Source organism: Carya illinoinensis, chromosome 7 (assembly GCF_018687715.1).
Source record: "Carya illinoinensis cultivar Pawnee chromosome 7, C.illinoinensisPawnee_v1, whole genome shotgun sequence".
Lineage (NCBI taxonomy): Eukaryota > Viridiplantae > Streptophyta > Magnoliopsida > Fagales > Juglandaceae > Carya > Carya illinoinensis.
In genome coordinates this window covers 38943616-38971169 of record NC_056758.1, presented here as the reverse complement: position 1 = coordinate 38971169, position 27554 = coordinate 38943616, and the positions used below count along the sequence as shown (strand labels likewise).

The 27554-nt window shown below is 37.2% G+C and overlaps 2 protein-coding genes and 1 long non-coding RNA gene across 10 annotated transcripts; all 3 read left to right on the top strand.

Annotated features, from left to right (window-relative positions):
* The first annotated feature begins 1415 nt into the window (after window positions 1–1415).
* On the top strand, window positions 1416–17347 carry LOC122315808 (putative lipase ROG1). 8 transcript variants are annotated; one of them, XM_043131979.1, is made up of 12 exons: window positions 1416–1802; window positions 3334–3401; window positions 4194–4264; window positions 4401–4643; window positions 10685–10848; window positions 10970–11025; window positions 11138–11190; window positions 11280–11400; window positions 16191–16303; window positions 16423–16625; window positions 16742–16868; window positions 16984–17347. In XM_043131979.1, the coding sequence occupies exons 1-10, from the start codon at window positions 1666–1668 to the stop codon at window positions 16483–16485; spliced, it is 1089 nt and encodes a 362-aa protein (XP_042987913.1). In that variant the 5' UTR covers window positions 1416–1665; the 3' UTR covers window positions 16486–16625; window positions 16742–16868; window positions 16984–17347. The 8 variants fall into 8 exon arrangements, with proteins under 8 accessions (XP_042987913.1, XP_042987916.1, XP_042987917.1 ...); XM_043131981.1 differs by having other exon boundaries at window positions 1419–1802; window positions 16206–16303; XM_043131982.1 differs by lacking the exon at window positions 16423–16625 and having other exon boundaries at window positions 1417–1802; window positions 3342–3401.
* A 593-nt stretch (window positions 17348–17940) lies between these two features.
* On the top strand, window positions 17941–26485 carry LOC122315807 (ATP-dependent 6-phosphofructokinase 4, chloroplastic). The gene is made up of 14 exons (XM_043131976.1): window positions 17941–18414; window positions 18682–18728; window positions 18837–18876; window positions 19010–19072; window positions 19141–19278; window positions 20037–20195; window positions 20316–20369; window positions 20471–20539; window positions 21333–21462; window positions 21611–21651; window positions 22445–22669; window positions 24617–24665; window positions 25526–25680; window positions 25974–26485. The coding sequence occupies exons 1-14, from the start codon at window positions 18187–18189 to the stop codon at window positions 26139–26141; spliced, it is 1566 nt and encodes a 521-aa protein (XP_042987910.1). The 5' UTR covers window positions 17941–18186; the 3' UTR covers window positions 26142–26485.
* Window positions 26486–26517: 32 nt separating this feature from the next.
* LOC122315810 lies at window positions 26518–27316 on the top strand. Its single transcript, XR_006244117.1, has 2 exons — window positions 26518–26683; window positions 26945–27316. It is a non-coding gene; the product is annotated as an uncharacterized LOC122315810 (long non-coding RNA).
* Window positions 27317–27554: the final 238 nt, after the last annotated feature.

Below are 27554 nucleotides of genomic sequence, written 5' to 3'. Positions count from 1 at the left end.
ATCTTTACTTTTATTTGTATGAATTCATGCAAATGCAGCGCAACTATTCTTAGTATTTACATATTTGATCCTTGTCTCTTTGATATCCACAAAAATGACAAGTTGAGAATAAAATACTTTACATGATTCGATTTGAAATTTAAACTTTAATGAAAATTTTGTAAATAATAATAAGATGGTTTATGAATAGTAGTGAAATAGTTTTACTTAATGTTTTACGGGTTTTAGAAAATGAGAGAAAAAATTAAATAAAAAATATTATAAAGTTAAAATGTTGTTAGAATATAATTTTTAATATAATTTTTATTTTGAGATTTGAAAAAAGTTGAAATGTTTTTTTGTTTAAAAGCTCGGGAAAGTTGTAATAATTAGTTTGAAAATATTTATATTTTAATAATATTTGAGAACGAAATTAAATGAGGAGACCAAAATTATTTTCAAACATCCCCTAACTTTATATATCCTATATAAATGTGAAGTCCCCTTAAAAATTATAAAAGGATATCGATCAATCTTAAAGTATATTACTACTTAATTCCATCATCATCACTTACGAACAAAACGAATAAATTAAGACATAGTTTGATAGTGAGATTAGATGAGATGATTTGTGAATAGTAATGAATTAGTTTGTGTATAATAATGAAATTATTTGACTTAAGATTTTGATAAGATTTTGGAAAGAATGGAAAAAAAAAAAAGCTATATGAAAATATTATAAAATTAAAATATTGTTATAATAGAATTTTTAGAGTTTTGTTACATATAAACCCACACACCACAAACCATATATTTTTTTATTTTTTAAAAATTGTTTAAGTTTACTCTTCTTAAAGTAATTAAATTCTTCTACTAATTATCCATATATCAAACATTTGGTAAAAAAAAAGTGTAGTGTGTGGACTTATGTTTAGAATTTTTTTAATTTTTAATATAATTTTTGTTTTGAAATTTAAAAAAAAATTAATTTTTTTTTTATATTTTGTTTAGAAGTTAGGAAAAATTATAATAATTAAATAAAAAATTAAAAATAACAAATATTTATATTTATAATATTTAAATATTAAAATAAGCTGAGGTTAGAATATATAGAAATGCAAACCAGGCCGAAGTAAAAAAAATAAATCAACATACCAAAACAAATCAAATAAATTTTAAATAATTAATAAATAAAGCAACATAAGTTTTAGGATGTATAAATTTTATATATATATTTTTTAAATAGCTTTATTATTAAAAAGAAAATATTTTTATATAAATTGTCGGTGACGTTGTGGCCAACTAATTAACCCCGCCCAAATACAGCACAGCACAGCACACCGTTGGTAGGATCTAAGCCAAGCCTTCACCTAAAGTTCAATTCCTTAACCTCTCGCCACGTGGTAATTATTTATAGAGACCATTTATAGGCCCTCCCGCTATGGTTCCCTTCGCTCCAAGGCCTCCGTCCCTTTCATATTTTCTCTGCAGTTCCCACCCACCTACCTTTCACAGCCATCTCGTTTCTCCTCGCTTTCTCGCACTTTCTCCCACTGATTTGAGAATCTCCATGCACCCCCACACGGCTCCCGTATTTACCTCGTTCTATCGCTGAATCCCTATCGATTCATAATTGATCTCGGTCAATGCACTTTAGCTGAGGCTTGCTGAGCGGTGGATTCTACCATGGAAAACGGCGCCGTAGAGAACGGAGTGTGCTCCTCAGAATCGGTTAATGGAGGCCACGAATCGTGGAGCTGTAAGGACTCTGATTCTTCTTCCGCCGATCATCTCGTTGTCTTGGTTAATGGAATCCTCGGCAGGTCAGATTCTTTCTATTTTTGATTTGTTTTGTATCATTTTTAGGAGCTGGAATTGCACGGGGTTATGCTTGACGGTAGCTTAATTATTTTTCCATTCGTTTAAATATTTTTGGAGTCTTTATGGTGAATGGTCCGTCTTTTCCCCTTCACTTTTGTTTCTATTTTTTCCTTTGATGTTGGTACTTGATTCTGTTACTTTTTGGAAACCAATAATCTCAGAATTTGAGAAGATTTGCTATGTTTCTATTTTTATTTTTAAATTATAACTTCGAATTTAAAGGTTAACTTTGCTAAATATATGTTTTGTGTATTATTTTGCGTGTTATTTTTGGACATTTTATATATATATATACATATATTTATATATACAAGTATCAAACATGTACTTTGCGTGTCATTTTTGGACACTTCAACGTATATTCTTTGTTTTTGTCCATTTTGGAAGGGAATTTCAATTTTGACTTTTGTAATGCGTGAAGTTTTCGTCATTATTCTCGGAGCAAGTTGATAATTTAGAACATGCGTTAACAATCTAAAGAAGTTTGCGTAATAGTCGAAGTTTTTGGCTATTTCTTTTTTTCTTGACGATCATTTTGTATACAATTTGGCTCTTTTTATAATACTTTTTTGGTCCCGAGTTATACATGGTCGGGAACTGAATCAAATCACCATCATCGGTTTGGATATGTACTGAATCGAATTGATCACACTGAAGGAAGAAAATCAAAACATACCTGCTAGTGGTTGGTATGAAATGGTCTTGACTCTTGTCTGTCGATTAGGGCAGTGACAATGTCGATTATTTTGAGCAAAAAAATTATTCCTATTGCCCTTCAATCATATTGTTTTAATAATTTATTCACATCTTTAAGCGTTTAAACTAAAAGCATTGTTCTTACTAGATTACTAATAAATGAGAAAGAAAAAACAAGTATTGATATTTTAAATGTACATCATTTTTATTTTAAATATATAACATATCCAATCTAAATTTCAGTTCCGTTGGTTCCTGAAAATCCAAAAAGCCAAACCAACCTATTGACCCAAGAAAAAGCAAAACCAAACCCGTCAGTTTGGGCTGTGTTACTAGGGCCGATGATTTAAATGCATACCCGAATCTGACTCCGCACAACTGTATAAAGTGACTTGCTCTTTGAATTATAAATCTGGTTGTTTGTAAAAAAATGCATGGAAAGAGGAAACTCAGAAAAGAATATAGAAAAACATTGGGAGGAAATGAACTTGATGACCATATTTTTTTTATAAGTGCTTGATGACCATATTTTCAAGCCTTTGACTGGAATACATATTTGTGTTCAAGTTTATGAAGAGAACCATTGAATACTCATTCTACTCTTCCTTTAGGTGCTGGTTTTAAATCAGAGGAAGAAAATCATGTAGCGGAGATTCTTTGAATTGGAATTCATTTACTTTCTGTTTCTTCTTATCTTTTCTTATACAAAAATGCACTTCTCATTTGGGAACTCAGTTTTGTTGATTGCTGATAGGGGTTTTATATTTTTTTGTGAAGTGCCACAGATTGGAAGTTTGCAGCAGAGCAGTTTGTTAAAGTGCTCCCTGATAAAGTGTTTGTTCATTGTAAGCAATATTTATATATATATATATAATGCTTTCAATTTGAAGGACAAAAAAAATTTCCGTCCTCTTGTGGAGCATTTCGTGGTTTAGTTAAAAAGTATTTTCGTATCATGCTTCTAATTGGAATGGAGGAGTAATAGAAAAGTTATAATAATAATTTTTTCAGCATACTAGAGTTCTGAGTCCTAGTGCATCCTGTCTCCTGCCTTCCTACGCCTCCCAAATTTTGGTGTTCGGCATGCTAGATTGCTTAGTCCCCGCTGTTGCTTGGGCTCTCAAAGTCTCAAATCCTTTCGCACACCCTTGTTTCCTAGAAAAATTGCATTTTCCTCCATTTTACGTTCTTATTTTTCTTTATCATCTTTTTGTATTATGGAATCTCAGTAACATGTCACTGCAATCGTTAGATATGTAATTGGTGCTAGTAATCAGATTGTTCTAAAGGCAATAGCATGGACTGCTGTATACTGAAATTGGTCATGTTCAGACACGGATTCCCTCTTGTCCTTGGATTATTCTCGAGGCTTGCTGAATTGGCTTTTAAATTTAGTACTGTTCTGATTAATATGGAACTGGGTCTTAATGTAGTGCTTCAAATTGTTTGACCTGTCAAAAGTTTGATCTTTCTGGTTTTTCACACCCCTTTATTGATTCGGATAGTCAGAACTGTCTTGATGCATATGAAATTGATAGAATATTGATATTTTAAGCGATTTGCTTTTCGAGATGTCTTTCAGACTTGAAAAATGTTTGCTCATATTTTACTTAAGTTGGTTAACTTTGTTTTTTCAGGCAGTGAACGAAATGTGTCTAAATTGACTCTAGATGGTGTGGATGTGATGGGAGAGCGATTAGCTGAGGAGGTTGGTAGTATTGTTAGAATTACAGATATAGAATGGTTCTACCTGATATTTTGAAATTAACAAAGTCTGCTTACTTAGCCGACAGCAAGCTTTGACTATGTTTTATGTCATCATTAACAGAACATTTCATTTCTAGGTCATTGAAGTCATCCAAAGAAAGCCAAATCTACGAAAGATCTCCTTTGTGGCACATTCTGTGGGAGGACTTGTGGCAAGATATGCTATTGGGAGATTGTACAGACCACCTAAGAGGGAAAATCTGGAGTATTCATCTTCTAATAGATCTGAAGAGGATTCAAGGGGTACAATAGGTGGCTTGGAGGCTATGAATTTCATCACATCTGCTACACCTCATCTTGGTTCAAGGGGTCATAAGCAGGTACCATATCTGTTTGTATTTGGTAAGAAATTTGTTCGTTATGATTTTTAACTTCGTTGAAGTTAATTGTTCAAAAGTTTTGTATTATCAGGAAATAAGATTTGTTGTTATTGCAGTGCTATCCCAACTTGCGGGTGGGATGGGGAAATTATGGTTTCACTACTCTGCCTGGGGAAGGATTTGTGGAGATTGCATAATTCCTTGTTTTGTTTTGGTGGGGTTCCCTTTGATAGTTTAGAAAAGTTGGATCACAGGATGATGGTTTTTTTTTTTAACTGTTCAAGGTGTCGATTTTTATCAATGAGAAAGCTGAGATTTTTTTTATAAACAGAAAATCTGAGAAACTTTGTAACTTCAAAAGTCATTAGCTCCTCTGCTAGGCATGTACTGAAGTACGATATGCTATCAAACCTTAAGTGATAGTCCATTTTCAATATGCAGTTAATTGCCATTGTAATTGTGGACTTGTTTGGGGATTTTTTTTTTGGGGGGGGGGGGTGATTGACCTTTAATGTTACCCTGGATATGTTTCCTTTTGACATGTTCGCGGTTTTAAGTTCATTCTTGAAAAGTTAAAAATAGACTTGTCTTTCTAAAGATTGGCGAGGCAGGCTGTGGGTTCTATTTTTTTTGGGCTGGGGTTATGGATTGCATAGTTGTGGCTTATATCCACTTTTGGGTTTTTCATTTTTATGCACTATATCTTAAAATTTAAAGGAGCATTCCGTGGGAAAGAGCTCTAAGAATGACTACTTTCGTGTTTATGACAAGAAATTGATCGACTTTAGAAGCTAGATTGGATATGTTTCAACATTGCTTTGGGTAATTAATTTGACTTTCCCAGGCAGATTTCATGGACCATGGAGTCCATGAGCAAAATGGAATCTGTACATGGAGGAAAGTTTGTAACTTGTTTTTGGTGTTGGTGTACAAGTGTGCATGTCTTTGTGTTTTTTATTTATTATTATTTTTTTGCCATTATTGACGTTTTGATGTTCATGTTTTAGAAGTGTCAGGGAAAGGATCATATATGGTATAAATGTTAGTTATTTTTTTCTACATAGAATATTTTTTTTTATAAGTAATCAAGTGTATTAATGAAAGAATAGACAAAAGCCATATGAAGTACAAAAGTATGCCCTAGCTACGTAGGGAGTATAGATACAAGGCTGTCATGAAGTGGCCCATTAAAAATAACAGTTGTGGCCCAAGTACAAAGAGTTCTAAAAAAGAAAGCTATTAGTTCCTCCCTCGATCTCTCTTTGTCCTCGAAGGTCCGATCATTACGCTCCTGCCACACACACCACATGATGCATATAAGAATCATCTTCCATACAGCCTTGATCCTTTGATTGCCTCTTAAATCTGTCCAACTAGCCAAAACTGCCACTATTGACTCGGGCATAACCCATCCCAAATCCAGTCTACTAAAAACCTTGTTCCATAACCAATTGGCCACGTCACAATGCAGTAGAAGATGATCCACCGATTCACCCCCCTTGCTACACATACAACACCAATCTGCGATAATCACCCTCCGTTTTCTCAAATTGTCCGTTGTGAGGATCTTGCCCTGAGAAGCGGTCCACACAAAAAAAACTGCTTTGAGGGGTGCCTTGTGTCTCCAAATCCTTTTCCAAGGGAACTGAACAGGGGGCTCATGTGACAGGGATTTATAATACGAGCGAACCGAGAAAACTCCTTTATCTGTAGGAATCCACCACAATACGTCGGTATGCTGGTTATTCGGTTTGAAAGAGTACAACATACTGAAAAAGGCTGCATAGCTGTCCATTTCCCAATCATTTGCTGCCCGACTAAAAGTGATGTTCCACTGGATGTGTCCTCCTGTTATCACCATGACATCTGCCACCGAAAACCTCACACCCTCTTCTAATATGTTTCCACAACCCCACTCCGTATGCCCCTCTCACTTCATTGGTACACCAACCCCCCCATAAACCCCCATATTTGCTCTCTATCAGCACCTTCCATAGAGCTTCTGGTTCTTTATGAAATCTCCACAACCATTTTTCAAGTAACGCCTGATTAAAGGTTCTCAGATTTCTGATGCCCAAACCACCACTAGAGAGAGGGCTACATACCTTCTTCCACTTGACTAGGTGGAATTTAAATTCCTCGCCTATACCACCCCACAAGAAATCCCGTTGAAGTTTCTCAATCCGGAGTGCCACACTAGCAGGAATGGGGAACAAGGACAAGTAGTAAGTTGGTAGGTTAGAAAGTGTACTCTTTATCAGGATAGTCCTACCTCCTTTTGACAGGTACATTCTCTTCCAACCTGCAAGACGGCGTTCTACCTTCTCAATCACTGTATCCCACACCGAAGCCGCTCGCGAGGTTGCCCCCAACGGTAGACCAATATATGTCAAGGGAAGAGCGGCAATCTTACAGCCCAAAAGATTCGCCAACTGTCTGAGGTGTTGTACTCCTCCAATGGGCACCATCACAGATTTGTTCAAATTCACTTTCAAACCCGATGTAGCTTCGAAGCAAAGTAGAAGAGTCTTCAAAACTCGGGCTTGATTATGGTCAGACTCACAAAATATTAGAGTGCGTCTGCAAACAATAGGTGAGAAATATTAATTGAACCCCCATTCAGGGATCCAATCGGGAAACCAGACACCCGCCCATTAGCTACCAGTGCTGAGATCATTCTACTCAAAGCCTCCATCACAATAACAAAGAGTAACGGGGACAACGGATCTCCTTGTCTTAAACCTCGCGTGCTGTCGAAGAAACCTGTTGGATTTCCATTTATCAGCACTGAAAATTTCAGTGTAGATATACACCAACGGATCCAAGATCGCCATTTTTCTCCAAAACCACATCTCTCCAGGAGGTAAATGAGGAAATCCCAATTAACATGGTCGTACGCCTTCTCCATGTCTAACTTACAGATAATCCCATCTTGGCCAGCTTTTAATCTACTATCCAGGCATTCATTTGCTATAAGGACCGCATCTAGAATCTGTCTCTCTTTTACAAAAGCATTCTGGGGCTTCGAAATGATATTTCCCACAACCTCACTAAGTCGGTTCGCCAGTACCTTAGAAATAATCTTGTATACCCCATTTACCAGACTAATGGGTCGGAATTCCTTGATCTCCACTGTCCCAACTTTCTTCGGTATCAAAGCGAGAAAAGAGGCGTTTAGGCTTTTCTCAAATTTTCCAACCGAATGAAATTCCTGAAACACCTTCATGAGATCCACCTTTAACACATCCCAACAAGTTTGAAAGAAAGCCATAGAAAACCCGTCAGGACCCGGGGCTTTGTCTTTATTCATCTTTCTCACCACATCAAAAACCTCGGCCTCCTCAAAAGGCCTCTCCAATCGGATACCCTCCATTGGCTCAATTGCATCAAAAAGCAAACCATCAGGCCGGGGCCGCCACCTTTCCTGCTCGGTTAGTAGCTGTTTGAAGAAATCAACTACATGATTATTAATCACAAGCTCATTGTTGCAGTTAGCCCCATCAATCTTCAGCATCTCAATATTATTAAATCTCTTATGAGAATTGGCTACCCTGTGAAAAAACTTAGTGCTTCGATCTCCTTCCTTCAACCATAAAGCTCTAGACTTTTGGCGCCATGAAATTTCTTCTAATAAAATGGTCCTCTCAAGAGCTGCCATCAGCACTAACTTTTGATCTGATTCCTCCTGAGATAACAATCTGGACTCTTGAAGCCTGTCCAGTTCCTGAATTTCCCTTAACTTACATTTCTTGTGTTCTCCTATGTTACCAAACGACTGACTATTCCAAATCTTCAAATCTTGTTTTAAAACTTTCAATTTTCTCGCAAAAATGAAACTAGGAGTACCCTGTATCTGGTAAGAAGACCACCACACTCGGACCCTATCCACAAAAACTTCCGATTTCAACTACATGTTTTCGAATTTAAAGTAACGGCTTCTTTTTTGGATCCCCCCACTGTCCAACATAATAGGCCAATGGTCTGAACACAGTCGAGTCAATCTCTTTTGCCAAACCTCCGGAAAGTGAGCTTCCCACTCCGGGGATATTAAGAAGCGATCTAATCGTGACCACGTCTGATTATTTGCCCACGTACATGTACCCCCCGCCATTGGTAAATCCACTAAGTTCAACTCGAAAATACATTCTGAAAAATCTGACATTGCAGGTCGCAATCTTCTATTACCAAAGCACTCACTGGGAAATCTTGTTACGTTAAAATCCCCACCAATACACCACGGAAGATCCCACCAACTGTGCACTCCACATAGTTCATCCCACAACAGTCTACGATCAAAGTCTAAATTAGGACCATAAACTCCTGCAAAAGCCCACAACAATGCATCTGACACACTCCTAAAAGAGCATGCTACCATGAATGACCCAATGAATTCCTCCCGTTTCTCAACCACTCTTTGCTCCCACATCACCAATACACCTCCTGAGGCCCCATTAGCTGCCAAATATACCCAATCCACATGTACGCAACTCCAAATGCTTTGTACCATTTTTGTAGTAATTACTTTCAGCTTCGTCTCCTGTAAACACGCTATGTCCGCCTTCCATTCTCGAAGCAAGTTTCTTATTTGAAGACGCTTACTACCCTCATTTAAACCACGAACATTCCACGAGACAATTTTTGGCTTCATTTGGAATAGACCACGCTCTTCCCCTTTGATCTATCCCTGCTATTACTACTTTCAGAGTTCATGGACCAGGTTAACCTGTTCCCGCTGTTTCTTTGAGTCTGATTTCCTATGTTGTTGATGACTCGCTTCAATGGCAGTGAGTAAGGCCATGAATTGCTCCTCGTATCCTTCACTGTGTTGAACACCCAATCTGAGGCATTTGACTGATCTGGAAACAAACAGTTCAATGGTATCGGGTTCTGTATTCTAAATTCCATCTGTTCCTCTGAGTTTTCATCTCCAACTACGAAGCCCACTTCCCCTATCTGGTTCTCCTCATCTGAGAGGAATAAATCATCACTAACAGCTTCATCTACACCCAAAAAAGGATTCTGCTCGCTGATACTCACCAACTCCCCCATTCCATGAATCTCAGAGAACATCACCGTGTCATCCCCACTGTTACCCACCAACGTAACCTCACTGTGCATCTCAGATAGCCTCGCCGGACCATTATCACCCCCCCTGCACTCCGTCGGCGTTTTCTGTCCATTTCTTGGAGGAGGATTGACGCACGGTGGAGGAGGGAGGATCTCAACCAACTCTATTGGCCTCTCCTGCGCTACCAAACCAGATTCCGACGCCACCACCACCTTTTCCGGCGTCTTCTGTAGCCGGCCCGATGAAGATTCCGGCGTGTCCACCACCCTCAGGTGACACGCCGGTAGCACCTGCGTCTACGAGGGCCCCGGTTCAGTGCCTGACCGAGCCCTCCATTCTTTCCTGGTCACTTGAGATCTGGGCTTACTTGGGCCTAGCCCGTATTGTATGTTATTAAAGCCATTTGAGGCCCCACGGGCCTGGTGGCCCAGCCCACTTTATGAAGACTTTGAAAGCCCCTTAAACTTACCATTTCCTCCCCCAAAACGCACCATTCGATCATTTTCCTTATAAGCCCCGACACATATCACCACCTTCACGATCTCCCTCTGCAAATTCACCAACTGCTCCTGCATCTCCCTCAACTTGTCCTACACGTCTCTTCCGTATTGTCTCTCCTGCGAGAGGACGTGAGGGGCTCGATGCACTACATAGAATTAAAGGATCTCTGAAGGAGAAAAACTAAAATAGTGAAGTTTTAATTTACTACACATCTTCAATAATGCTTTCTTTTTTATATAAGTTGAAGTCTTTATAAAATAGCCCAATAAAGGCATTACCCAAGTACACAAGATGTAAATACGATCCACTTGGCAGCATAAGCACAAGATTTTACAATAATTGGTTCGTGAATGGGAGCATCCATTTTTTGTTGGATGCTGTTACAGCTGTGTTGATATTCCTTATTGTCAATTTTTGGTCTCTGAGATTGATTTGACCAATTTATTGTCGTTTAAAAAACTAACTTTTGCAGGTACCATTTCTTTTCGGTGTAACTGCTATTGAGAAACTTGCAAGTTTGGTTATTCATTTGATATTTAGGAGAACAGGTCAACATCTTTTTATGAATGATGATGATGAAGGAAAGCCTCCGTTGCTTAAACGCATGATAGAAGATTATGGTGACTGTTATTTCATGTATGCTACTTGCATCCATTTTATGATACTGATATCTTGAATGATACCAAGTTTAATGAGATGCCCCATCAGTTGATCTAAGTATGTACTTAATAGGACGGAAAACAAACTTATCATGCAGGTCTGCATTGCGTGCATTCAGGCATCGGGTTGCTTATTCAAATGTGGGCTATGACCGTATCCTGTTTTCATGGTCACAAGTACTTTTTCCCCTCTAACCTAATATGGACTTTCTCGAAATGAACTGTCTATTTATCTTCATTGTTTTCCATTATGAAACATTGTTAAGATATCGTGGGCTGGAGAACATCATGTATTAGGCGTAATAGTGATCTTCCAAAGGTATTGTTATCTATTTGAATTTGTTTTTGTGGCTAGACGCTATATATTCTGATTGTAATTTAATAACTTAGCCATTTTTTGGTTATCAGTGGGAGGATACTCTTAATGAAAAATATCCGCATGTTGTATATGAAGAACACTGCAAGGCTTATGATGATGAGCACTGTGAGTCTACTTCAATTGAAGATGATGGCTCTGACAAGCTTGAAGGTTTGTGAGTTCACTCTGGGAAAAAAGTTCCTGTTCTTGTTCTCTATACTAATTACTTTTTAGTAACTAGTTCACTAGTTTTGTTAATAGGCTTGCTTTTCAACCGACCATGTGCTATTGACTATTATTTCCGTTGATATCTATTTGCATCTTGTTGAATACAACCTTTTATTTTCTTATATCTTGTGTTTTTAGCAAGTTATAAATGTGCAGATAACTTAATTTTAAGTTAGGATCTTTTTGACAGAGCTGAAAAGTAGCAGCGAAACTTTTTTGCTGAGTCATGCGTAGAAACACTAGTGTAAGTATTAAATTTAATGAGACTGTTTGATATAATTTAATTTTTGAATTTCTAATGACTTCTTTGTCTTGTATATTGTACATTGAATTTTGATGAGAAAATATGGTGTTGTTTGGGCACCTTCATCTTTGGCTTAATAGTTGGACAGCCAAGGTCTATGTTCATGGGGGCATTAGTGAGATTCGGAGGATTGGATATGGTGCTGTGAGCTTGTGCACCCCTGGGATTAGTCGGGACTTTGTCCTAGACACCTAGTGCCAATAAAAAAAATATTGGATAGAGTGAGTGTGAACACTTGTTGAACAACTTATATGGTCCTCACATGAGGATAAAATGAAGAATGTTTGTTGCGATTATTTAAAAACCTTTACAGCTGAAGGTATAACTACACAAAATCTATTTCTATACCCTCTCATGTGATCATGTACACCTTCTCCATGTATAAATATTGGACCCAAACAAGCGCCTTAAAGTGAAGAACTTATTACGGGATTGGAAAGCGGATGTCATCTGTTTGCAGGAGACAAAATTAAAGTTTATTGACAGGCACATCATCAGAAGTTTGTGGAATTGCTCTTATGCAGGATGAACCACCCTTGCCTCTAAGGGTGCTTCAGGGGGTATCCTCGTAATGTGGGACAAGAGAGCAGTTAACTTTGTGGAGGATTACGTCGGGGAATTTTCATTAGCATGTTCTTTCTTGAATGTGGATGATGACTTTGTTTGGAGGTTTGCAAGAGTTTACGGGCCAAATGATGACAGTAGCAGAAAACTTCTTTGGGACGAGATAGCTGGGTTATGTAGTTGGTAGGATATTCCATGGTGTATCGGGGGAGATTTCAATATCACTTGGTTTCCGAGCGAGCGGTTAGGGGCTTCTAGCATGGGCTCAGCTATGACTGATTTCTTAGCCCTTCTATTTGAGTTAGGCTTGGTGGATCTTCCTTTGGCAGGGGGAGACTTCACTTGGTCAAACAGAAGGGCCTGGTCGAGGCTAGATAGGTTCGTTGTCGCTCCTTCCTAGGAGATTCACTTTCCCAATTTGTGTAAAAAATGGCTTGCTTGGCTTTGCTCGGATCATTTTTCCTTATTGCTAGATTGTGGCAGTCTTCAGGAGGGATGGAGATACTTTAAGTTTGAGAGCATGTGGTTAAAGGTGGATGGGTTCGTCGAAAAAGTCCGCTCGTGGTGGGCCTCCTATCAGCTCTCAGGCACTCTTAGTTTTATTCTAGCAAGGAAGCTTAAAGCGTTGAAGAATGATCTCAAAAAATGGAATTTGGAAGTCATTGGGAACATCAATGACCAGCGGGACAAACTTTTTATGGAGTTGTAGCAACTTGATGAGAGAGAAGTGGAAAGGGTGTTATCAATTGAGGATCGGACAAGAAGACTGACTGTAGTCGTTGAGCTGGAAAAAATTTCCCTTATGGAGGAGATCTCGTGGAGGCAAAAATCACAGGCGCGTTGGTTGAAGGAAGGGGATAGGAGCACAAAGTTTTTTCAGAGTCGCAAACTCCCATAGAAGGAACAACGCCATAGAGGTCCTCTATGAGGAGGGCAGGGTTATATCGGACAGAGACGCTATTAAGGACCATATTGTCCATTCCTACGATAAGCTTTTGACAGAGCAATACTTTTGGAGGCCCAAGATGGATGGACTAGCTATCGATTCCATCAACCACACAAGCGCGGCTTGGTTGGAGAGGCCTTTCGAAGAAGAAGAGGTGTTTGGTGTGTTAAAAAGTATGAACAAAGATAAAGCCATGGGACCAGGTGGCTTTCCAATGGTTTTTTTTCACACTTGTTGGGACATTGTTAAAGAGGACATAAATGAAGGTTTTTTTGGAATTTCATTTTTTTATGAAATTTTGAGAAGAGCTTTAATGTCTCTTTCATCGCACTTATTCCCAAGAGGGCAAGGTCAGTGGAATTGAATGATTTCCAGCCCATAAGTTTGATAAGTGGGGTTTACAAGATTATCTTTAAAGTATTAGTGAAGCGGTTGAGCAAGGTCATGGGGAAGATCATCTCGAAGTCACAAAATGCCTTTGTGAAAGGAAGGCAAATACTAGACTCGGTCCTCATTGCTAACAAATGTCTAGAGAACAGAGTCAGAGTTGGTATTCCAGGTATATTGTGTAAACTGGATATGGAAAATGCATTTGATCATGTGAACTGGGACTTTTTGTTGTATATTCTTGGTAGGTATGGCTTTAGGGCAAGATGGTGTCAGTGGATCAACCACTGTATTACAAATGTCAAATCTTTGTTTTGGTCAATGGCACTCCTGAAGGTTTCTTCAACATCTCTCGGGGATTGAGACAAGGGGATCCATTATCTCCACTCTTATTTATTCTTGTCATGGAAGTGTTAAGCAGAATGATGGAAAGGGCGGTGGATATGGGTTTCATCTCAGGTTACTCGGTGGGTGGTTCTATTCATGGAAGCTTGACGGTTTCCCATCTTTTTTTCGCCAATGATACGTTCATTCTTTGTGACCCCGATCTGGATCAAATTCGCTCCCTCAGAGCACTTCTACTTTGCTTTGAAGCTGTATCTGGCCTTAAGGTGAACTTATTAAAGTCGGAAGTAGTCCTTTTTGGCCCGGTCAACAACTTAGGGGAGGTGGCTGCCATCTTGGAATGCAAGGTCACATCCTTGCCAATGAAGTACTTTGGACTTCCATTGGGAGCCCCTCGTAATTCTAAGGTAATGTGGGAAGGGATTGTTGAGAAAATTGAAGGCAAACTGGCAGGATGGAAGAGAATTTACTTGTCTAAGGGCGAGAGAATCACACTTATTATGAGTACGTTATCCAATCTCCCAACGTATTTTCTTTTCTTATTTCCAGTGCCTGCAGGGGTGTCGAATAGACTGTAAAAGATTTTTCGTAATTTCTTATGGGGAGGGCTAGAGGATACAAAGAAATTCCATTTTATCAAATGGGATAGAGTATGCACCCTATTGTCTTGTGGTGGGTTAGGCTTAAGAAATTTGAGAACCTTCAACAAGGCACTTCTTGGTAAATGGTTATGTCGTTTTCACCTTGAGAGAGATGCTCTTTGGAGAAATATTTTAGAGATCAAATATGGGAGTGTATGGGGAGGTTGGTGTTCTAATGAAGCCATTGGGCTTATGGCGTGGGAGTTTGAAAACTTATCCATAAGGGTTGGGATGATTTTCTCGGCAACTATGGGTTTGAGGTGGGAAGGGTCATGAGGATCAAATTTTGGCATGATATTTGGTGCAGGGATGTGGTTTTGAAAAATGCTTTCCCCTCTCTGTATAGGATTGCGTTGGATCAAGGCTCTTCCGTGACTGATAATATGTGCAATAATTTTGATTCCATTACTTGGTCTGTGAGATTCACTAGGGCTATATAGGATTGGGAGATGGGAGAAATCACTAATTTCTACAGAGTGTTATATGCGCTGAAGTTAATGGCCGAAAGGGAGGATAGATTACTTTGGACCTGCACAGGGAACAAGAAATTTTCAGTCTGTTCATATCACAAAGCCTTGTTGATCCACTCCTTCAATGACTTCCCTTGGAAGAGCATTTGGAGGAGCAATGTTCCCGTCAAAGTTGCTTTCTTTGGGTGGGTGGCCTCCCATGGTAAAATCTTAACAATCGTCAAGTTAAGAAAGCGTGGACTCTACATAATAGATTGGTGCTATATGTGCAAACATAATGGTGAATCAGCAGATCGCCTTCTTCTTCATTTTGAAGTAGTTAAGGTATTGTGGGATGCAATCTTCTTGAGATTTGGTATTCCTTGGGTCATGCCTAAGAGGGTGATAGATCTATTATCTTGTTGGCGAGGGATTATGGGCAATCGTCAGATCGCTGCAGTATGGAAGATGGTACCTTTATGTTTAATGTGGTGCACATGGAACGAAAGAAATAGCCGCTGTTTTGAGAATAGGGAATGCTCCCCGGACTGTTTTAGGGACTTTTTCTTTCATATTTTGGTGCTTTGGGCCTCTTCTATTGTATGGGATGGAACGAGTCTAAATGATTTGTATGCTACTATCAGTAGTCGTAGTTTTGTAATTAGGCTCTTTCTTGTATACTGCCTATATACTTGGGCTTTGCCTATTTACATGGATCAATAAAACTTCTTTTTACCTATAAAAAAATATACATATTGGAGCTTCATTTCCTAGGGGACTTCACGGATATTTATAAATGTGTTACAGTGCATTAACCCTGGTCAGCCACTAAATGTAGTCCGGATCTAAGAATTAAGATTGTGTCCTGTAAATTTGTGGACTACCCAAAATCCGATGCATGTGTTTGGATCTGATGCTAGTTTAATTTAGAAAAGATGCTACTATGATCCTGTTTCATGGGGGGAGGGGAGATTACCCCATTTTATGCATGAAAACACATTAGGTTGTACAAGGCTAAGGTGTTTGCTCCTTTTCTGGTTACATCATTGTTTCCTCACTCTGTTGGATGCTATCAATTTCTTTCAATGTTTTCTCAGTCTTACATTGTGCAGAGGAACTGGTGACCGGCCTATCTCGTGTTTCATGGGACAAAGTAGATGTTAGCTTTCACAGCTGCAGACAGAGGTTTGCTGCTCATAGTGTTATTCAGGTAGCTCTCTCTCTCTCTCTCTCTCTCTCTCTCTCTCTCTCTCTCTCCAGTACGCATGCACCCAAACAAACACAGACCGCGAGCATATTCAGTTTATGTGGGTATGTGTGAATGTGTAGGTATGTCTGTTCGTTTGCAACCAAGATGTGAGTTCTTTTGAAGCATCGGGAATTCAATCCTGAGTTCATCTACATGTACCCCCCGCCCCAAAAAAAAAAAAAAAAAATTCTCATCGGTGCTCTGAACAAATGTTCTGCTGTTTCGATAGTATTGTTACTTCTTGATGGACTGATTTTGCAACGAGGTCTCACACACACAAAACGTAATTTCTGATGAGGTGTTTATGAATCAATGTGGTTTCACTGAAAACTTCATAAAGAACCGTGACATACTGTCATCCTTCTAAAGGAGCAAATTCCCATCCTTCGCATTTTACAGGTCAAAGACCAAAGCATGCATATAGAAGGTGCAGATGTTATACAGCATATGATCGATCATTTTCTCACCTAGAAGCCTGATTCCTAGATGTATACACACCACAGACGGGGCCGCAAGCTTCCTTAAGGTAAACTACAGGAGATGTGCTGCCAAGAATCACAAATTTCTGCCACACTAATTTATTTATTTATTTTTTAATTTTAATTTTAATTTTTAATTTTTCTCTCTCTCTCTCTCTGAAGTTCCGTTGGTTGTAGGTTGAAGGGATTGATGCTCTCAACACACGGCATGGTCTCGCATAAATTGTGACTATGCAAGCAGTTAAAAGAAATTTTGTTTTCTTGGTATCCTTCTAATGTATTTGTACAAACGCTCCCAATAAACACAAACGGTACATTATATATACATATATATTGGTCAATTCTACTCTAACAACGCTTGTAGTAACTTTTGTTCCCATACTTCTGGGGATACATGCCCGTTATTTTGTAGGGTATCAAACAGACTTGAAGTGAAGTAGATTGGATCTAACTTGCTCAATTAATGTTGGAGCAAGGTCTGAATTTGAATTAATTATGAGGGCAAATACATGAGTTGATCGAAGAATCCTTGTTGTCTCCATGTATGAATGCAAAAGGAGTTTGACTCCAAAATTATTCAGGCACATTATCACCATTACGAAATTAATATAGATATCAGCGTTGTGGAATCAACGGCCGGATACTTATTCAACAGATCCAACCGCTTGATCTCTCACAGTCATGTTCATAAAATGATAAATTGAGATTTAAAACAATTAAATAGAGATTTGAAAATGTAGAATTTTTATTATAATTTATATAAAAATTTAAAAAAATTATAAGAATAAGATAATTGAAAATTTTGTCTTATCCCACCAACCAATCTCAATATCCTGGACAACGACAAGTGCAGCTATGAACTACAAGAACATAGGAATAAAAGCGGAAACGGATATTATAGGGTTTGTAATTATTTATGGAAAAATATTGTTGCAAGTATAATTGTGTATTAATCTATACATTAATATAATGTGATTGTTCAAAAAGTAGATTTTATTGAAAACAGTATTAATTAAAATTTTAAATATAAATAAATTAATATTAATACATAAATTAATACGCGATTGTATTTATACATAACAAAACTCTTTATTTATTGTTCTCAAGATCTTAGAACTCGAATATCAAGATCTTGGTTTCAAATCCGATTCAGATTGCCCAACAAAACGTATCTCCCGCGGATCAGAAAAATGTACAGGGGTCGGTCACCAACGGTAAAAAGAAAGGAGAAGTACAAAAAAACCAGTTTAGACAAGTCAAGTCTATTGTGCACTCTTGACTGGAATCCAACCATATTACAACGACCCCTTCCTCCTTGCTTTTGGTGTTCAAGCGATCGCAAAGATCAATTCTCTCGGGTTTTCAATGGATCTTTTACTTCTTCCATCTTCAATTCCCTTCAAATCTCACGCCTCTCCGCCACGCCCAAATTTCCCCAACTTCAATTCCAAGAAATCCAGAAACTTCTTCCGGAACCCGCTGATTTCGCGCCAAAACTGCCGCATAAAGGCTCAATCCTCCAATGGAACTGCTGGCGACGGCTTTGTTCTCGAAGACGTCCCTCACTTGACCGATTTCCTCCCCGGTTTGCTGGTAACTCTCTCCTGTAATTCTCACAATTTTTTAATAGCGGGGCTTCTTCTTCTTCTTTTTATTCATTTTCTTTTGCTTTACCTAATCTGAAATTTATGTGTATTTTAATGTTCTTTACAAAAAAAAAAGTTTGTGTAATACGTGATTTGTATTCTTATTTTCGTCCGCCTGTTAGATTCCGTTGTTCGTTGTTTCTTTCCAACTTTAATAAAAATATATTTGTTTATTTATTTCTGATTCAAGCTATGTTTATTTATATCTTTCAAGTCCTATCCGAATCCATTGCAAAACAGCAAAGCTTATTCGATCGTCAGGTAATTTTACTTCTACATGGAGTTCTCTGCTACTTTGTGTTACTGTTTAAGTTAACGATCCTCTTTGTTCTTTGGCCTTTATACGTTGTGATTTTTTTGTTTTTTCAGGCAAACTTTTGTAACCCCTGAAGATGCAGTCGCAGAAAATGTAAGCGCCGCATTTTCTCATACAAAAGAAAAGGGTGAATAATAGAAATATTACTGTAAAACTAGCGATATTTCATGTTTACATTTCCAACTTTTTTGTGATAGTTAGCAAGTTAATATGAAACTGCCTCCAGATTGTCGTTCAAAAAGATAGTCCGAGAGGAGTACATTTTCGGCGTGCAGGTCCTCGAGAAAAGGTATTTTCTCTTTTCATATCTGTAGTGGGATCACAAACAAAGCTGATAAGGGGTTTGTCTAATGTTAGGTTTATTTCAAGTCAGAAGAAGTGCGTGCTTGCATAGTGACATGTGGGGGTTTATGCCCGGGGATCAATACAGTGATTCGAGAGCTAGTATATGGCTTGAACTACATGTATGGAGTTGATGACATACTTGGGATTGAGGTGAGATTAATGTAGATTAAATTACCCAGTTGAGTAATTGTTACTTTTTTAAAACTTAATTTCCGCATAACACTTTTTTTGGGCCAAGTAAACACATGATATTTTCTCACTATTTGTAGTGTCAAGACCTAGCTCTAGTCCTAGAGCTGCCTTTCACATTATTATCTTTTAGTTATAGGTTTTTTTTCCCCTTTGTTTCTGTCTCTTGGTCCAATTCGTTGGAACTCTACCCAATTGGCTCGGGCTCCTTTCTGACTTAGACTTAGATGACTGCCCTGCTTGGTCTGACATAAGTGAATGGACTCCTAGGTTTACTAGAGTAGGGGAGCCGGTGCTTGAAATTATGGTTGTTGCTTTACTTGATCAGCTGGTTTGATGGATCAGCTACTTGAGTAATTTTACTTATTTGTCAATAGGGACAATAAATTTTGGTATAATTGTGAAATAAAAAGATGAAGGGTAGGGGGTGCGGAATTGAAGAAGAAGAAAAAAGATACCATTAGTAGATTTCAATTTGCAGTTGCTTGATAACCCATGTTTCTTCGAATCAATTGCTTTGATGTGTTCCCCTGATGGCCGGGGTTGACCTTTGTGAAAGAATGATATTAACTTGTTTGGTTCATTCGAGTGGTGATAAATTGAAAGTAGACAAAACAGTGGAGTCGGTTTTATGAATTGCATTCATGATAATCACCTTTCACCATTTTCTGTATTAGCAGTTAACAATTATCTGCCTTCCCTTGGTACTGTTGAATCAGGGAGGATACAGAGGCTTTTACTCTAAGAATACTGTGAGTTTGACACCTAAACTTGTCAATGATATCCATAAGCGCGGCGGCACCTTCCTTCAAACTTCACGAGGAGGCCATGATACCAATAAGATAGTTGATAACATTGAGGACCGGGGAATAAATCAGGTGGACATATGATATTTTTTCCTGACTACCTGGGATGCTTGAGTTATTGATGGATTGGAAAAAAATACCCAATAATAAAGGAGTTTGATATGAAAATTGTGATCTCTTTTGGGGCTGTAGGTGTACATTATTGGTGGTGATGGAACCCAGAAGGGAGCAGATCTAATTTTCAAGGTGATTTGTTTTTATAACATGATTTGCTTATATACTTCTGCTGCTTGTCAATCTAGATGTGTTCAGCGTCTGATGTATAACATGAACAAATTTTTATCTAGGAAGTTGAGAAACGTGGCCTTCAAGTGGCAGTTGCTGGGATTCCAAAGACAATTGATAATGATATTGCTGTAAGTTATTTTGACCAAACCTTATTTGGGTAATTATATCTTCTGCTACTCACCAACAACGATGTCAAATGAATAGCTGAAGCCATAGATCTAGAGTTCCAATTTAAATGGTTCCATTAAATGAATGGGTTATATAGATTTTTCTTTTAAATTCTCTATATCCTGTGGCCATAATTATTTGAAGGTATTTTCTGTTATTGGTGTACCCAAAGAACAAGTTACTGTTAATGGTGAATTGATCCTTGGATATCCTTTTGACTCACGAGAAAATGGATTGGAAGAAGAGAATGAAACCTTCAATGTCTACTAAAATTTCTCTTTGCATTCTAGCCTTTTCATATTTATTGGCTAAATCTTCTCTAGTTCCATTTAATCTCAGTTTCTCTGAATCTTATTGAAAAGAAAAAGCAGTTCACAAGCAACTTCTCTGTGGATCCCATAGCATTATTTCCACAATGGAATTTCTTTTCCTTTTTTTCCTCCTTCCATTTTTCGGGTCTCTAGAACTAGGAGCTACACACAGATTTTTCATAACCCAAAACACAACACGGTGAGTCACTTCAACACAGTGAGTCACTTTGGTGTGCTTGTAAAGAAACACACCGACACACACACATTACGGGTTTGATCTATTTTTTTGGTACCTTTATGCAACACCCAGTTGAAAGTAGGATGGTCTATATAAGAAGATGGGTTTCTCCTAACTGGGATGCCCTAAAAAAGGGAAGAAAAAAAATGGATTTGGTTTTCTTCTTTACAATCAAGTGTCATAATTTTGCATGTTTTTCTTTAGGTCATAGACAAATCTTTTGGTTTTGACACTGCTGTTGAAGAAGCTCAGAGAGCCATTAATGCTGCACATGTGGAGGTCGAAAGTGTGGAAAATGGAGTTGGAATAGTTAAGCTTATGGGCAGATACAGTGGTAAGTTTGGTCAGACTTGATGTGATCTGTGGCAATTTATAGGACGGCAAGTGTTATATTGTTTCCTCCTTTCTTCTGATCTGAGAGAGAGGGAGCAGTCCTACTTATATATTCTTGCCATAAAGCTTGACGGAAATTCTCTTTGCAGGTTTCATTGCCATGTATGCAACTTTGGCAAGTCGAGACGTGGTAAAACCCTAGTCCCACCACAAAGCGAATGATCATATACCTTTTGATCTTAAGGGTTGCTACATAACGCTTTATTGCTATTTAAATGCATCATGTTAAGAGATGAATGAATCTGAAGTACTTATAAAAAGAAAGAAAGAAGAAGACGAAGACGATTACACCTGAAGCAATTATTGAGGAAATAACATCTACTGATGATAAACTTCGCTGAGAACACAAGGTTAAGATATTGATCCGATTTGACAAAAAAAGATTTATTGGCTTTGTTGACTTGGGTTATCTCACCTTTAACCATCAAAACTAAATTTTTTCTATGAATGTGAATCAATGAGGTGAAGCAAATTTTTCATTTTTTGCTCTCTTACATTTGCTTTTCTTTTCTTGATTTCCTGTTTCACCCTACTGAAATAACTGGCAATAATTGTTACAATTGGAATTTTTTTTTTGTGTTGCCGCTGGGGGGGGGGGGGATAGTTGTAGCTTATGTAAATAAGTGGTTGCATCTTCATTCAAGTTTGTGGAAATAATCAAATAGAGGAGACCCAACTTGGTCAACCTTTAATTAGTACAGCATTTTATGTTGTGGGCTCATTTCCTGTTTAAGAGGTGGTGGCATTTTTGACTAGTTAGAGCTTACTTCCACTTTTATCTCTTTATAACATATTTCTTTGCCATTTATTCAATATAGTTTTTCTCTACTTATTGAAAGGTAAGCAAATTATATGGTGGTTGTGTTTTGCTTTCATGGTATAAATGGTTTGCAAGACTAATGGTAGGCTATGGGATGTAACAGGATTGTTGTTTGATTCCAGAATCCCCATTCTATTTTGAGGGTCGGGGTGGACTTTTTGAATTTGTTGAAGAGCGACTTAAAGAAAATGGACATATAGTTATTGTGTTAGCAGAAGGAGCAGGGCAGGATTATCTTGCTCGGGAGTTGCATCCAATTGATGAGAAAGATGCATCAGGAAACAGGCTATTACTAGATGTTGGTCTATGGTTATCTCAAAAGATTAAGGTGCAGCTAATAATTTTAAATTCTTGTTTGGCTCATGTTTTTCATCTTCATTTGTGACTTTCTGCATGACACTTATGGGCCACATATGTTGGTATGCGGTATATAGCAATCGTTAGTAGCGGACCCACGTTGGGCTTAGGGGGGGCCATCCCCCCCCACCCCCCAAAACATAAAATATATATATAATCCGCATATGCTCTCTAGAATTTTCTAAAATTTCAATATATCTAGTCTCTCCAATTTTTTTCCTATAGTCCCAAAATTTTGATATATTATCTATTTTCAAGGATGTAGCCTCACTAAGATTAATTTAAACTAAGTTTAGAAGAAATAATAAATTTATTAATATGAATCCCAAAGGTTTTTTTTTTTTTTTTTTTTTAAATTTTTAAATTAGGGTTCTTAATATAGAATCCAAAGTGAAACTACAAGAAAAATCATTTAAAGTTGATGATCTATATGAAAAATAGTTGAGAGGTTTTATCTTCGAGTTCATTGAGCAAGAAAAATTTTATTTAAGGTCTCAATTATATCATTATATGTTTAATATGACACGAAAATATCTAGATTTTACATGAAACTTAATAAACTAGAGTACACATTAGAATGAAAGATTGCCTTCTAAAAGATCACTTGACAGATTCTATGAAAAAAAATAAATTCTAAATATTTGATTACAAAAATTATAATGGATGAATATTATTCCATGAAACATTATCATCATAAATCTAAAACGTATATTAATTTGTGTTTTTAGAATTTTATTTTTACGTCTATGTAGCAAATAATCGAGATCTAGTTTTATATATAGTTATGTTTTTTTAATTTTGAAATCCTTTATTATTTTGCATTAATGTGTCACACGATAGAAAAGTTGGCCCCCCTAAAAACAATTACTGGTTCCGCCACTGGCAGTCGTTATCAGAATTCTTTTATTTTTTACATATATTATTATCATCCATCTTTTAGTATTTAATTTGTTGCCTTTCTTGTTGGAATTTTACATTCAGTTTCAAAAACTGATTCAACAAAAGAAAGTATATAACTCTAATTCAATGATCGAGAATCTATAACTTCATACTCCCCCAAAGAAGAAATTCCTTGGGATCACTTCCATCAATGTTGGAGAATTAGTCATGATTTGGCATGAAGTAGCTGCAGCCTGCCACCTTTTGTGCATTGCATTTCAAGTTCAGTAACATTGCTGCACACACTAGAATCATGTGTAGATCATTTTCTTATATGCTCTGGCATGAACTGGGTTCTGGATACTTCCTGCTTATTATCCTGAATATTGGAAGCAAATGTTTATCTTTGCTCACTCAAATTGCTGCAAACACTAGAATCATGTGTAGATCATTTTCTTATATGCTCTGGCATGAACTGGGTTCTGGATACTTCCTGCTTATTATCCTGAATATTGGAAGCAAATGCTTATCTTTGCTCACTTAACATAAAGGAAAGCCCAGCATTTTTTTTTTTAAATCTTTTTTTTTTCCCCATAAATCCAAGAAGATTTAAGACATGGTATGAAAAGGAAAAAATGGTCAGATACTGCAACCTCATTGTGCACTTCGAGTCAACTTTGCATCTTCTCTTTCATTTGATGCATAATTTGAGAAAAGTTTTGCTGCTTCATGCATAATTTTTTATATGATTTGATGCATTTTCTTGATTTAGGCCTCGTTTGTTTTCAGAGATGAGATGAGATTAAAATTGAAAGTTGAATAAAATATTATTAGAATATATTGCTTTAATATTATTTTTGTATTGGAATTTGAAAAAGTTAAATTGTTTATTTTATTTTGTGTGAAACTTTGGGAAAATTGTAATAAGATGAGATGAAAAGTTTTGTGAAAATGAACGAAGCCTTAATGAAGTTGGAAATGATGTTTCTTTTGCTCTAATATCTTTTATGATATTAATTATGTAATGTATGTGTTACAGGATCATTTTACAAACGTGAGGAAGATGGCCATAAATATGAAGTATATAGGTACCTTCCAAAACAGAGTTTGGCTTTTGCTTGCTTTTTAAAATGCACTGGAATCTTAGAGGATTCTGATTCTTCTAATAGTCCTCGTATAGTCCTACGTTGGTGTGGAATGTCAGAAAATTCAATTTGCCTGTCAAGGGTTTATTTTTTTTGCAGAGTGTGGAAGTCAGATAACTAGTAGCCATGTAAAATATAAAAACAGTCATCCAGAAAATTGTTTGAAGGAACTCATCGGGGTTTGATGGTAGATATTGGAAATTTGGCTCACTGAAGTTTTAGTAATTTCTTCTTCGCAAAACATGGTTTCTATTAGGTTTTGGCAGAAAATACTGTGCCTTTTCTCATTGTGTCTTATATTTCTCTACAACAGAAATCTCACTAGCCGCTTGTGACTTTCCATTATTAAACACATTCTCAAGATTTCTACAGCCTAACCATATGCATAAACAATCGTCAATGCTACATGTGATAATTTTCATTGGGTGGTATGCCTTAATTTCGTTTTGTTGAGGCCTACTGATAAGATTTCTGTACTTGGGCATAACTTACACGAGATTTTTCTGTTTATTTTTCATGTTAAAATCATCAGTCATGTGATCTCTCTTCCCTCAATTATAGTGAGAGCTACGCTTTAATTTTTGCCATGTTACAAGTATTGCACTAAGATTTCTCTCTCTCTCTCCCAATTATTCCTTCTGATTTTTTAACTGCTTTTGACATTTTAATTGAGTTGCATTGAAGTCTCTGCACATTTTCAGCAACCAAGATGGGACCAACTCTGTCCTAATCCCTTGTATAAATATATTATTTTTTCTAAATTCTTTATGTTTTAATTAAACTTGTATGCATTTTCTCTACAGATCCAACATACATGATTCGAGCTATTCCAAGTAATGCAGCAGACAATGTCTACTGTACTCTTCTTGCTCAGAGTGCTGTTCATGGGGCCATGGCTGGATATACTGGTTTCACCGTTGGACCTGTAAACAGCAGTCATGCTTATATTCCAATTGCTGTAAGCTCTGTCTTTTTTTTTTTCCCTTCCAAATTCTCTCTTGTAATGAGTCACACTAACAACGATGGATTTGAGCTAATAGCTTTATTCGCGATTGTTTTCTCCCTTTTATCTGAAATTCTGTATATCTATATTTATTTTAGTGATTTTTTCTCCCAGTTGTATGCTCTTTAGTGCGCGCTAAAACGTGTATTTTGTTCTTCCACAATTTTTTTTTACTACTGTAGTGAATTTTCATTCTGTTATATTGATAACTTAAGCCTTACTATGAATGGCATGGCGTGATTTTGCAGCGTGTGACTGAGACACAAAATACGGTAAAGCTAACAGATAGGATGTGGGCAAGACTTCTGGAATCAACAAATCAACCCAGTTTCTTGAACAGTAATGAGGTGATCCCAGAAAAAGCTGATCAAGAGACTATGGAAGTAGTGAATGACTTGAGGATCACATCAATCTAGATACTATGAATTTGGGTTCATAACCAAATTAATCATCTTCATTGATTCTTACACTCATGCTGAGAGCTCTTGATCTTACAATTCTGGCAAGGTTCTTTGGTTGCTCTCCTTCATGGGGAATCTCAGTGAGTATATAGGTGGCTCAAAACCACAAGGCATGGGTGATTATGGCTTTTCACTTTTATGATTGGTATATTAAATTCTTGGCTAAATCTTAGCTTTTATTAAGTCTTAGCTCAAACATCGGTTTGATTATAAATGACTGCGTGGCAAGATTTCTTAGATTCAAATGATGCGAATGTAGCTTGACTTAAGATTAAAGCAAAGCACGTTTATGCTGCTAACGGGGGGCCAAAAAAAAAAAAAAGAGGTACACGTTTCCTGTCTATGGCACCTGTGCTATTTGACACTAGTTGGCTGATTTTTTTTCTACTGTGTTGGCACGAAGACTAAACGAATCCTTTCTCTGCTACCTGAAGTTTGCTGCAGAGTGCAAAGTTAAGTCTACCTGGACTTGGCCAATTGGCCGCAATGAACAACAGGTGTGAAACAAATGCATGATTTTTTAAATTGATGCCAAATTATTGTATCTCGAAACTTATTGCGTAGGAAAAAAATAAAAAACTTGAAAGCCTGATAATTGTTTTCCAAAATGTTAAAATTTTGAGTATTATTATCTACAGGCTTTATAAATGGCTAGAATTTTGTGTCTGATTGGAGTAGAATGAGATGATAGATTGAGAAACAAATGAATGTTAATTCCTACATAAATTTCAATATAATTATGGATTATGACTTTGTAGGGTCTATTCCTACCACCTGGTGGTGTAAGCACATTGAATTTCAAACTAAGAGGAGGGTCGTCTCCAAACGCTAGTTGCATACTCGCTGGCACATTGTCCAAGTTCAAAGCCAATCTCCATCCCTCATTTTCTTATGTTTTGTCTGAATATCAGCGAATTCTTAGTTGGGATGTCGGCAATAATTTTGTAGGTTTGACACTGTTCTTAGCACATATAGGTCGGGACCGACTTTAGCCATTCATCCATCTACCTCCATAAACTCGAGAGCTGCCGCATTTCATCAGCCGTTACAGCTATGGTGACATAAGGCTGGCTCAGTTGACAAATTACATCTACGCTAATATATGTCTGGCTCCATTGACTTTCTTGTCACCAATGCTTTGACCTTTCCTTTCTGCTTTTTTTTTTTTTAATCTTATTCATGTTTGTCCACGTGGTATGTGGAAAGGTAAACAAATAAAAGAAGTTAAAAATTAACCCGAAAATCAGAAACCTGGGCCCAAAAGTAAGTATAAAAATGCAAACATTTAAATTAAGAAAATTAATTTAAATATGCCATGTGGAATATTTTTAAGACAAATTTTCTATTTAAAAAATCGGATTATATGTA

Bases quoted from the DNA above. Each gene is read 5' to 3' on its own strand.
- LOC122315808 (XM_043131978.1), top strand. From the start codon at position 1,666: ATGGAAAACGGCGCCGTAGAGAACGGAGTGTGCTCCTCAGAATCGGTT. The intron at 4,265-4,400 runs GTTGGTAGTATT...TTTCATTTCTAG, and splicing joins GAGAGCGATTAGCTGAGGAG to GTCATTGAAGTCATCCAAAG. The intron at 11,191-11,279 runs GTATTGTTATCT...TTTGGTTATCAG, and splicing joins GTAATAGTGATCTTCCAAAG to TGGGAGGATACTCTTAATGA.
- LOC122315807 (XM_043131976.1), top strand. From the start codon at position 18,187: ATGGATCTTTTACTTCTTCCATCTTCAATTCCCTTCAAATCTCACGCC. The intron at 20,540-21,332 runs GTAAGTTATTTT...GTTTTTCTTTAG, and splicing joins CAATTGATAATGATATTGCT to GTCATAGACAAATCTTTTGG. The intron at 21,463-21,610 runs GTAAGTTTGGTC...TTCTCTTTGCAG, and splicing joins GCTTATGGGCAGATACAGTG to GTTTCATTGCCATGTATGCA.